The sequence below is a fragment of the Anguilla anguilla genome, chromosome 9 (genome assembly GCF_013347855.1).
Source record: "Anguilla anguilla isolate fAngAng1 chromosome 9, fAngAng1.pri, whole genome shotgun sequence".
Classification (NCBI taxonomy): Eukaryota; Metazoa; Chordata; class Actinopteri; order Anguilliformes; family Anguillidae; genus Anguilla; species Anguilla anguilla.
In genome coordinates, this window is record NC_049209.1 from 17,383,161 (window position 1) to 17,396,485 (window position 13,325).

General features: G+C 37.0%; 1 protein-coding gene across 1 annotated transcript; it reads left to right on the forward strand.

Annotated features, from left to right (window-relative positions):
• Positions 1-65: 65 nt before the first annotated feature.
• On the forward strand, positions 66-2,616 carry LOC118234850 (cystatin-B-like). The gene is made up of 3 exons (XM_035431656.1): positions 66-465; positions 1,613-1,714; positions 2,100-2,616. Exons 1-3 carry the CDS (start codon positions 394-396, stop codon positions 2,226-2,228), a joined length of 303 nt encoding a protein of 100 aa, XP_035287547.1. The 5' UTR covers positions 66-393; the 3' UTR covers positions 2,229-2,616.
• Positions 2,617-13,325: the final 10,709 nt, after the last annotated feature.

Genomic DNA, 13,325 nt, shown 5'->3' on the forward strand with positions numbered 1-13,325 from the left:
GTTAGCTGACGGCTGAAGCGTACATAAGAACATACATGTCTATGGGCGGAAGACGCGCTTTCACGGAACAAACCAATTTATGGGAAGGGAGAGCAGGGAAAGCAAGACACATTTTTAAAAATATATATTCATGGGTTGTTTGTAACGTTAATAGCGGTATTTTCGTGTTCTTATTTATTATAAATTATCAGATTAATGCAGCCAATTTTAAATTGCAGGATTGAGTTGAATTGATCAATTGGTACGCTCTAACCCTGTCACATGATTTCACAAAATAAATATGGAAGTTTTGCCGTCTTGAGTTGACAGAACGCATCGTATGCTACAATTGTTTTGCTCTGTCTTGTCCAAAACAACACTGTCTTTCGTGTTCGTAAATTCACTCTGATCACTATGCCGATGTTGTGTGGAGGAGCAGCACCACCACAGGACGCCACTCCCGAGGTGCAGAAAATCTGTGATAAGGTAAAAGTGAATCTCCAATTATCCCTTGAACGAATAGGCTACTATCATTCATTCAGTGAGATAATATGTTCTACTATCATTCATTCAGTGAGATAATATGTTCAACTGTATTTGCGACCCTTGGAATGTATAGCCTAGCTACAGACAGTAATAGCGTTTTACTCATATTTAACGTAACATTTTCACCATGCGAATTACTGAATGTGCCGGGCAGATCTGCCAATATTCAGACTACGAGCTTAAATGGTGATTTTTTAGCTAACAGTTCAGCCAGAGTCTAAAACGATCTTGAGGATTGGCTTCGTGTATTTCAGCTCTTATAAGCTTTCAGTGCGTATTTATAAGCTCTTATGCTAACTTCTCCTCTTATTTATTCCACGAGCCTTTAGTGAACTCACTTGACATTTTATATAAAACGACGAGCGCTGCAAACTGCAAATGTATCTTTGATAGTTAGCACACAAACAATAATGGCTGGAATTACAATAGAACAGAATCCAGTAGGTCAATTGAACAGAATAGTGCCTTCCACGAATTCAGTTAGGGGTTGCTGTCCTGTTTCACTGTATAGAATATGAATATGCGTTGTTTGTCCAGGTGCAGTTGAGAAGAGCCTTGTTTTGAGGAATGCGGTTACAACACGGGACTTTGTGACTCATACTCACGATTAAAATGTGGGCGTTGCTGTTGTGTCAGCCGTTTTAAAGGAAAAACTCCGTCTGGCTGCACAGATGATCATTGCTTGGGATCATAAGGTTTTGATTTTGGTAGTTCTGCTTCGCCTCTTCTTATCCATTGCGCGGCGCAATCCGTATGGCAACCGACTTTCCACTCTTTACACGATTCCCCCTGCACAGTGGGAGTTAGATGTAATGTAATGTACTGCTGTCAAATTCAGTTATCATGGCATCAGTGTCCTCCACTTTAATGTTGATGGAGCACATTGTTGCTTTTGAGATCAAAGTAGACATCATATTTCTGATACTAATGAATTTAGTAACTGTAACATAACACATAAACTTTGGTGGCAAAAATTGTATTAAGTTTGCAACATTCAGAAGGATTGAAAGACGTGGTCTGTGTCACAGGTGTCCCATTTGTAATGAATGAATTCATTCTGTGTGTGTGTGTGTGTGTGTTTTCCAAGGTTAAGGCACAGTCAGAGGAGAAAGCTGGGATGAAGTTCAATAAGTTCAAGGCAATGACGTTCACTTCCCAAGTGGTAGCCGGAACCAACTACTTCATTAAGGCATGTTCAGTTATAGATCAATGACATGGTTTAAAATGTTTTCAGAGTACGGCTATGGCCAGATTAACACTATGGATTTCCGTCAAATAAATTGCATTTCTTGATTGTAATTTCTGTCCAATTGCAAATAAACAAACAAAGTATTACAATCACAAAAGGCCTAGCTAGTCTACCTAGCACTATGTTGGCTCTCTTATGTGGTTCAATTCAAACATAGGTCTTGCAATGTTTTTATTTCTTGTTCATTGATAAGTATTAATAGAAGCATATGTATGGAAAATTGATAAAATGTGAAGAACCATGTTTAAGTGTGTGCGAGACCAAGACAGAGAGACCTGTCCGGCAAGTGGCCCAATGTCCTCATCGTTGTATACTTCTCCTGCAGGTCGAGGTAGACGGAAACAAATATGTGCACCTGTGTGTCCATAAACCACTACCCCATGAAAACAAGCCATTAACACTGCTTCGTCAAGAGACAGACAAGCTTGACCATGAGACAATTGGTTTCTTCTGACCACCCAAAGTCCCTCTGGATGCTCAAGAGTACTGTGCCTAGTTCCTGGACTACAATGTCTCCTATATTTCCTCTTCTATATTTGTAACTCTTGTAATTCTGTCAAGCAGTTTTTAAAAACTAGTTGCTATGTTTTGCCCTCCACATGTATTTTTTTACTCACCATTCAATTAAAAAAAATAATGGAGTGACTTTTGGAGTTATTTTTGTCAACTAGTAAACAAACTTAATTTTTTACTTTTGTTATAAACATCCTATGAATAAATAAAAAGAAAGGAGTGTAGTGTGGCTCTGTTCAGCTCTCACCATTTCCATACTCTTTTCATTCTTTAACTGCATCATTTCCTCCTGTTATTGTATGAGATTTAATAAAGCATAATTTTGAGCACCTCATGGCTCAGGACTTCATCCATCCATCCATCCATTATCTATATCCACTTATCCAGAGTGGGGTCACGGGGGGTGCTGGAGCCTATCCCAGCTTTCATTGGGTGAGATGCAGGAATACACCTCGGACAGGCTGCCAATCTATTGCAGGGCACCCACACCATTCACTCACACACTCATACCTATGGGCAATTTAGGGTCTCCAATCGGCTTATCTGCACGCCTTTGGACTGTGGGAGGAAACCCACGTGGACACGGGGAGAACATGCAAACTCCACACAGAAAGGCCCCTAGCCGAGATTCGAAACGACGACCTTCTTGCTGTTAGGCAAGAGTGCTGCCCAAAAAAGGCCAGCAAGCAGCAAGGATGCTGAAGATGGAAAGGGAAAATGTGGCTCACTTCTGTTGAAAAATGTTGTCTGCACTGCCTCTGACCCAGAATGCACCATTCTAGGAAGTTTAAATTGCTTTATAAAGATTTCTGTCTGTATTTGTAGCTTATTGTTGCACCTCAACATACGGAGATGGGTCACAGTAGAGCATAATAAATCTATAAATTTTTTCAATGTGTAGATGAAATCATTAGTCTGGTCATTTCTACAAAACTTACTCAGAATAGCCAGTAGTATGTACAGTGGTCTTTTTGCATGGGATGAAAACTGTATTTCTTAAACCACCACAATGATATCTCATGTAGATCCCCAACACTTCGGATAATTCCAGATGTCTTAAGATTTGCACTTTGTGGTTTTGCTGGGTTACAGTGAACAAATGTGTCTAAACCAGTAAACTGAGTGAAACATTTTAAAATTGACATCTACACATCCATTTAAAGTGTGACAAGACCTAAGCATTTTCCAAAAAGGAGTCAAAGTTTCCTAACACCTGAAATACAACCGAATAGTTGCAGTTGTTTAGTGAGGTCACAGTTGCTTGATATTCAGTTGGAGGCAGCGAATCAAGCCCAATGTTTTCAAGAATATGTATGTCTTCTACTATATATCAGTAACCCATAGGATTCTACTTGAACCTAGTTATGTTTTATTCTTTACAGACCACTACATAGTAATTAAATAGCCTTCCCACAAATGTATTACTCTATATGTACCTCACTTTCCTGATGCAGAATTATCTGCAGGCTCCCAAACAAACTCATCCCAAAATTGTAGTATGTATAGAATTCTGCAGTTAGCATTTTCACCAATACCCAGACCTGGAAACACATAACTCCTACCCTACACAGATTAAATTTTATAATATAATATTCTTATAGTCGTCTTTACCTTTATCTGTTGTGAAGTGCCTTGCACATAGCTGCAGCTTCAATGCTCAAGCAAAATACATATTATGTGGATTACACAGTCTTTGTTGATGAGGCACCAGAAGTTATGTAGTATGTCTGCTTTATCTAGCAATGTGTGGTATGTTTTATGAGTATGTAGTCTGTGAATTACACTTCCTAGTGTTCATGAGAATGCTGACCTGCAGTCATAGTTTACTTGCGTGATTTTCAGTCACAAACAACATGGCACGGTTATTGCTCAGATGAGGAATATGAGATTGTCAACAGAGATTCTCATTTCAAAAATAAAATAAAGGCATAGCCTACGTATCATCTTGAAGTTGGGTTATCAACACACACACAAAAAAAAAAAAAAAAATTCAAGAAAACACTCAAGAAGGTAAATGGTCTTAAAACAAAGGAGGCATACAGAATTTTAGTTCTTGCTTCAGCAAAGTGATGCCAAAGTGATATATCAGACGGCATCAATATTTATCTAAGAATAGGGTATTTCATATTTAGACAAAGGATAAATTAATTTAATTGTTGCTTCACAAAGGTGGCTGAAAGCAAGACCTGTAAAAATAATTTTGCACCTGTTCCCAGGGTGAATGGGATAAAGACATGTCTTTTCTCTTCAGTCCAACTGGTTCTGTGAGCATGCCTTTTCTTGCCAATATCAGACCAAACGGGTAATAAAATAAATCCGGTTTATGGGATGATTATGCAAAGGAAATTTAAGGACAGGATTTCGTAATCTCAGCATTTACATTTGATTATTACTCACTATAATCCTTGCTTGCCACAGCCAAAGCACAACTACTCAATACTGTTTCCAGAAACTTTCACTGTAACAGGGGGACTCTGACAGGACAGGTTAAATCTGTTAATGTAACACAAAGTCTGTATAAGTAGATACTAGCAGAAAGAGTTTGAAATTAATAGGCATTTTTTCATTGAAATGTGCCAGGTGTGTCCTCTCCTCTATTCTTTATGTACAAATGACTGCAGAAGCAATCATGGAAACAGGCATTTCTTAAAGTTTGCTGATGATACAGTCATTGTTAGCCTTTTGAATAATGAGGAGTCCGATCATGAACAAGTGGTAGATGATTTTGTATCATGGTGTGAGGATTTTTTCCTCAAGATTCAAGTCTCCAAAACTAAAGACATGATCACTGACTTCAGGAAGTCACAGCCCTGCCCTACTCACAAAGGAATCCAGAGCAATGGTGTGAACATCGTCACAGAGTACAAATACTTGGGCACTGTTATTGATAATAAATTGTATAAATACTGACACCATCTACGAAAAGATTCATCAGCACATGTATTTTTACAGAAGAATGAACTCTTTTAGGGTGTGCAATGTTCTAATGTCCCTTTTTTATTGTAATTTCATTGAATCCACTTTTAGTATCCACTTGTTCTGTTAAATTGCTATTTTGGGCAGAGTATGGGTAGTGTTTGTATTAAGGGTAGGCACAATAAGCTCAGGCTTCATCCTATACCTTTTTTTCGGTGCAGAGAATATTATGTTTTGGTTTTGGTTTATTTTGATACAATGACTTGGTATTATTTAACCTTTTTTTCATAAATTTATGGTAAAATTGTTAAGACCGAAAAAAATAAATAAATAAATAAACTAAAAAAATAAATAAACACTTTTAGTATCATGGCCTAGTTGGTAGCCTTATCCTGGCTAATAAAAACAGGCCACCTGGATTGGTCAAAGTAGCCAGTAAAGTGATTGGGGTGAATTAACCTCAGCTTAAGGACATTTTCCTTAAGCAGCTCACCAGGAAGGCCTACTCAATTTTGGATTGCCCGGGATCACCCACTCTGTAAGGAGTTCTTGCTTCTTCTTTTAGGCCATCGGTTTAGGGTGCTATAAACAAAGCGTGCCAGAGACTATGTTGCAGTGGCAATAAAAATACTGAACAATCTTAAATACTAAAGGACTGGCTCTTATAACGTGTACATTTTGGTACTTTAAACATAGCACAGTACTTTCAATGAGGCAGGAGTGGCTCCTTTCAGTCTGCTTTGTCTGTTAATTTTAATTTTTAATTTATTGCATTTATTTTATGAGATTTTCCCTATGTTATGTTTTGTGGTATTTGCTGCAAATTAAATTTCCTTCTGGACAATACAGCTGAAGTTGAGTTGAGTTGAGTTGAGTTGAGTTGAGTTGAGTTGAGTTGAGTTGAGATGAGCTGAGCTGAGCTGAGCTGAGCTGAGCTGAGTTGAACTTGAGTTGAGATTGAGGTTGAGTTGAGTTCAGCATGTATCCCATAACTATATTGTCATTATTTTCCCATCAGTGGACAGGAACCAAGTAAATTTCAGGAAATAATACAGATTATTTGCAGTTATTTATAATTCAAAATTACACCACTCTCCACTTTTACCACCACCTCCTGTACCTACTCTAAAGACAGTGATTACAGGTTTGTTTAGTGAATGATAGTTTACATCTGTAGAGTCACCCTCTGTTCACACATGTATGGGGCTGGAGCCAGAGATGATGAGTTGGGGGTGGTGTGCTGTTTCTCAACACAGGGAAATTTTAGCATTAAGTTCGTCTTAAATTCATAGTAATTTTTGTCAATGTGAGAGGCCCTGGGAGTTGCCCTGTAATAACATGGGCAATGAAAGAACATGTGATGGTTGGGGGGGGGGGGAGGGGGGGAGACTTGGCTGCAGCAGAAAAGGTGAAAAGGGAGGAAAGTAAGGTGGAAAAGGGAAGAGAAGATAGGGTAAGGGCACATAGACAGAAGAGAAACACAAGGAACAGAGAGAAGGAGAGGAAAAAGGGTGTGGGGGTTCAGGTAAAAGAGGAGAAGGAGACAAACTAAGGACAGGTTAAAGAGAGGCAGAGATAGGGAGGAACGAAGAATAGGTATTCTATCCTCTACAATGAGGGGAGTGTTGCTGTTACTGCTGTTGGTGGCTCTGCTGTTCCAGGAGACTGGTAAGAAACACTTAATGAATTAATTGATAGCATCTATTAGCAAAAACAACCTTTACTATAATTAATATCAATATTCTGTGCAATCTCTCTTGGGAAAGCATACCTCATAATGTCAATGGTTTGCAAAGGTCACCAATAAGAAAATGAAAGTGTTTTGTTATTATAGTTTACTATATTTTATTTGCAATGATGTACCTTAATGAATAACATTTGTTTGCTTAGTTATTATTTGAAATATCACTTGATTTCAAGTTGAGAAATCTGGTGACAAGACAACCTGTATGCTGTGTTATTGTATGTGAATATGTGTGAGTGGATTATATATGTAGTATTAATATTAAATACTGATGAACTGATGTCAACATGGTGATGCTAAAGAAAAATTCTAACTTGCTATCTACACAAAATATAGGTGGTTAGTATATAGTTCCACAGTAACAGAAGGATACTAAAACTCCAATTCTAAATGTTCCAACTAGGACTGACAGTTGTTATAATAGTTGGGTGGTTAAATTATTCCTATTAAATTTTGAAATAGCGACACAAAATATGGAATCACACATTTAATTACTGAGAATATGGTAAATGTATATAAATTGGAATATATCATAAAAGATGTTAATTTTCAGTGAGCCTTCTGGCAATGGTGGCTGAATTCTTATCTCAAGAGCAAAAGACAGCACAAACTTGAGGTGACATCGCATAACATGGCAGGCATGGAAATGCAAAATTTAAGCTTCAATTTGACACCTATTAGATATGGTTTTATGATTTTAATATCAAAGTCCCTTTTAGCATGGGATTTCCTATGTAATTAATGACCAACAGGTTTTCGACATCTGGGGTCTAATACAAACTTTTTCTGTCTAGATGGAAAGCGTAAAGGAAGCAGCAAAAAGCCCAAGATTAAGGAACCAAGTGTAGTGAAGAAGATCAAAAAAGCCCTGGGTGAGTAATGTGTTATCTGGTGTTACTCTCTTCTCCTCACCTATGAGCTCTTTCTCTCTTTCTCACTCTCTGTTTTATTTGAGAAGAAACATTTCATTGAAATGTTTTTCAACTTTTTTTAAGTTAAAAAGTATTTTTTATTGTGCAGGAGAAATACAGATACGCACATCACAGTTGGTTATTTTATTTTGTAGTAGCTATCCATTCCCAACCTAAAGAACCCTGAAGCATTAATCACCAGATGCAGGTAAGTATAGCTGGTAGCAGGCTCAAGGGTGTTGCCATCTAAAGTGTCTCCAGGAGATCTGGCTTTCTCTGGAAGACCATAATTTTGGTGTTGTTTAGCGTTACTGTCAGTTCCATGGTTATATATACAGGCTGTGAATGCTGTTCTGTGGGAGACATCTCAAGGAAAATTCATTAAATCAATTAGTTATGACAAAACTGTCCTAAAACACATATTGTAATGATATTGGTACAATGGATGTCCATGTCTTGTGTATGAGTAGCATGTTTTATTTGTTTACTATACACTGACAATAAAACAAAAATAAAATCAATGGGGCTGTCATTAGCTTAGCTGCGATTTAGAGTTTAGAACGGGTTTAACCCCACGTTGTCTGGAACAGGTCACTTGGTCTCATAAACCCGATTGTTGTGTTCTCAGAACCTGTGGTTTAATGCGCACCTACATTTGAGACTAAACTCAGTAGCTTGGTCTTATTGAAATCACCTAACTGCCAGTAGAGGTCACTGAGGTTTAAGTTAAACATGCTGCACACATGGTTTAACCAACGTTTAAAGGAAGATGTCTATGGCTTGGAACATTTTAATATTCTAAAACATTAATATCTTACATTACATTACATTACATTACATTAATAGGCACTTGGCAGATGCTCTTATCCAGAGCGACGTACAACAAAGTGTATGACAAGTGTGTTGGAAACCCTAGAGGGAAGTACAGTTCCAAGTGCAGGGAGCGACCGCATAGTTTAACTTATACCCTGTAGGTTAATCTAATACATTATTATACATTATTATAGCATTATGTAGAATACTCTAATACAAGGGTGAATACCAAATACAATATTGTGTAATTAAATACATTTAAAATATGTTATATCTGACTTCATTATTTTTAAAGGATATATATATATATATATATATATATATATATATATATATATATTCATAGTTTTATATTCTGAAAACCCATTTTGAATGTTTGGGTATATGTCACATGTGAAACACAATGATTCCATGTTAGGGTGAAGGTACTGTGTGGAAAATTCTGTATTAGGGTATATTTAGGCTATGAAAAATAGGGTAGGAGTGTTTCTGAAGACTAATATGTTGATATTTCCATCTGGAATAGTGTCTTATTGACAATGCTGTGATAGCATTCATTTTCTTTCCATCACAGTGCTGTGCAGCAATTTCTGGTGTCCACAGATTTATGTGATCTTGTGGACAACTGTGAGCAATTCTTTGTTTTCCACAGCTGAATTTAAGGTATATTGACAATGTGAAGATCCATTAATCTGTTCTGCAAGTCATGATAAAATATTGAAAGCTTTGACATGATTACATTGATTTTACTAAATTGAACTCCATTTTTGTCTTTTAGCATACATACATTCTCTACCTTCACAAGAAGAGAACACTACAGCACAAGCAAACTGAGAGAAATCTTTGGGATAACTTAGTTATAGTTATTTTTATGATTTTAACATCCTTCTTGGATTATGTACTCGCTGTGCATGTATATGTGCAGACTAAGTGGCATGGAATGTCAATGTAAATATATCCAGGCTTGGTGATAGAGCAAAGAGGAATGCAGTTTTAGGCTGTGCCTTTCCCCAACGCTAGATTTGGTGACAGGCAGATCAGAAAACACATATAGTGTAAGCACAAACTATAATGACTACCTCAGAGTAAAGGTTCTACTTTAATGTGAGGATTTTATATTTGTGCAAAGGTTGCTTGCTCATGTGTGCCTTTTACATAAGAAGGAAGGTTCTGTGTTAATGTAAAGGCTCTGTTTTAGGGTGAAGGGTAAAGTGAAGGTTCTGTGCTGGCATGAATGCTCTATGTTAATTTTTAAGTCCAAGAGTATAATTTAAAGATGTTTGACTTTCAGATCCTGTAGGGATTCTAAATTCCAAGACAGAGAAATATGGAACCAAAGATCTTGGTGAGTAGAGCATCCTCTTGCGTCTACAGTTCCCTTAATATGCCATTAAAAGCCATCACAATACAAATATTGTATTTTTCATTTCAGCTAAAATGACTGAGGATGCAATTGTAAATGAACATATACGATGTAAGTATCCAACAACATGATCAATTCAGAATACCTTATACAATTATTCATATTCATTATTTTGTCATTTTATTTGTCTTTATTTTTCATTCCAGTGTCAACACAAGGTCAGTAGTGTGTGAAATATTTACATTTTTTTGTCATTGTAAAAATATCTAGAATTCTATTCCACATGTCAACAAACATAAGTATGTTAATTATTCAACTTTTTCTACAGTGATGAACTGGCTCCATAAAGTAGTGGATGTGGGTAAGGTACCTTTGGCATTTAGTCTGTGTTTCTGCCAGTATTACCATAATACTTTTTCACTTTAACAAAGGTACATATTTGTCATTCTTAAAATTGTATACTTAACAGGTAAAGGTATTGCCAATGGGGTCTGCAGGACTGGTGAGTACTGAATTATCCCATTATGTAGTACCTCCTTCTGATTAAGTACAAAACACTTAGGTACTGCCACACTCTCTCCCAGTAAACAAAATAATTATTGTATGTTATCCACAGTGCTGTTCTGTACAAATGTAGTATTACTGCCATATGTATTGGCTATATGGCCACTCGCAGAGCATGGGGCCTCATTATCGTCCAAGGGCAGCAGACTAATGAGTGTGTAACTGATCATTCCATCTCTCTTCCCTCCAGTAAAACTTGTGTGATCAAAGCTCACCTATGATCAGCACAAGGTGAGGTGAGGATCAGCCTGGGGATGATGCTTCCTGTATCTCTACTATTCTGTTTGGTGTATGTGTGTCTGTATTCACATCTTAAGGAGGATATCTATTACTATTATGCAATCAAAAAAAAAATATATATATTGAAAAATATAGTTTTTAATGGTGTTACCTACTTACCTTGTTATTTGTTCTATTACATGAAGTATTAAGGATGTAATTTGTTAAGTATTTTAAAAATTAACTTCAACAGAACAAGTATTAAAAGAAACTGTAAAAAAATAAATAATACTTTGTGTTTTTTTTTTACACCAAATAGTTTAAAGTAGACTGATAGTACCAAGTAGCAACAGCAGAGGCTGTTAATTAAGGCCTGAAGCTGGTTTCCACAACACTGTCTAATCGTGTTGGACAGTGTTGTTTATACCTTTTCTGAAGTAGTTCAGTTTGAAGGCAGGCGAGAAGTTGTGCGTCATTGAGAGGGGTGGGATTTTATTCAAGAATTCAGTGACTTTTGTGTGCCTTTATAATAGCGATTTGAGATGTCATACAAACACACATATTGGCGAACACACAGTTTTTCTTCTAATGTGTGCCTCTTGGCGGTGTAGTTCAGCTCCTTCTTCGGGGCAGTTCACAGTTAAGGCCAGTTTACAGTTAGGCGATGCATGATTGGCTGATGGATATCGCTAAATTGTCACAATCATTCCATTATTGCTTGATTTTGATAGGCTATTTAAACGCTGTCGCTCAGAAAATGTATAAACACGTAACGGAAAGCAACACATCGCCAAAGTGAAGTCAATAATGCCATTTTTGTGGACTGCCCAGTTGGCAGCGCGCAAGCATAGAAACATTGTAATTCTGCTTATCAAATTCTCAACTAACGTGTGGTCTTCCATTTTTTAATTTTAAGGTTAGGCCAGTTGATGACTTTATACTTCGTTGATGATAATTACAGGATATGAGATCTACACAGGCCAAATTTTGTCAAGATAAGTGAGCCAGCGATGGGGTCAACGTTCAATACAATTCAAGTCTCATGCAGGGGCACAATGATGGTAGGGACAAAGACAAATCATCCATAACTCAGAATAAACTATAAACCATTACATTTACATTTCAAAATGCAAAAGCAAAATCACATTATCAATGTAAATGACCTTATCCAGCATCTTAACAACACCCTCTTAACAGCAACACATAGTTTTTGCTGTTCAGTGACACCCTAGTCATGATACAGTCAGTTTTATTCACCTAATCTACTCATGAGTTATGATCATATGCCTTGGTTTATATGCTTTCCCTATGTATTTTCTTTGATCTGTTTATAGTAAAGTTACTTTTACATAAAATACATGGGGAAAAAGGAGAAACTATTGCCTGGCATACACGTTGCATACGTACCATATATTATGCTCACACATGATTTGATATTTAGAGGGGTGGCCTAGATTTCAATGAGGCTGGTAGGGGTGTTATTCCAAGAGTTTCATTAATAGCATGTGCCTCTCACCGAAGTCATAAGTTACTGCCCAGATAATGGATCTTCAGCAGAACTGCTCCATTACAATTTTTCCACAACATTGCAAACATGCAGAAACTTGGGTCATTGTCCGTTTTCAATGGTTGCACATGAAAGACGAATTGATGGGAGAAATTTACTGGTAGTTTGTGATGAATTTATGTGTCAATGACTCCTTGGTCTGGCGTCGGTTGATCCCAGACAACCCTATATGAACCAATATCGCCAATATACTGGTTGTTAGATCACTTTGTGCAGCCCATTGGAAAAGTAGATCCAAGCCCCAAAAAAGAGTGGGCACTTCTGCCATTGAGTAAAACCTGTATTAATATTGTATGTCGGTATAACGTAGTGGAATTTAGATAATTTATGATTATGTACCTTGATACGTAGCCTATGTCTGGACTTCTGCTTTTATAAATCTCAGGTCTTTTGCTGTTTTAAGATAATGAACATTTCAAAGGTTATCAGTAATGCTAATTACACTCATTAACTGTCAATGCTTAGTGCTCAAATGGTCATTTAAAGGCATGCCACTATCCTGGTATGGGGGCTGTGTGTGGCCTTTGGGTCATTTCAGTCCCCTACAACTGATCCAGAGGCTTCCTGCTATTTTGGGCCAGATCGAGGTCCACAGAGGCAAGTTTTATTACATATTTTGTTGCGGTATGTTCTCAAAAATTATTTCCTTAATAGATTAGAATTTTTAGCCAGCACAGGATTAAATAAACTGCATTTTGGGTAGTACTTAGTACAGGAACCAGATCAGCAAAATATTATGCACAGCATTTTTGGTAGGACGTTTAATGACTTCTTTAATGTTTGCCAGTGAAAGAATAACAGTTAAAATAACAAAACCTGAAGAAACCTCACAGATGAAGCAGTTTGCTAAAATTCAGCAGCAAAGGCATCCCAGGGAATAAGCTTACATTGGGTGCAGAAATCACCCTTATTTGACTTTTGTAATGACTATCTCTAACTTT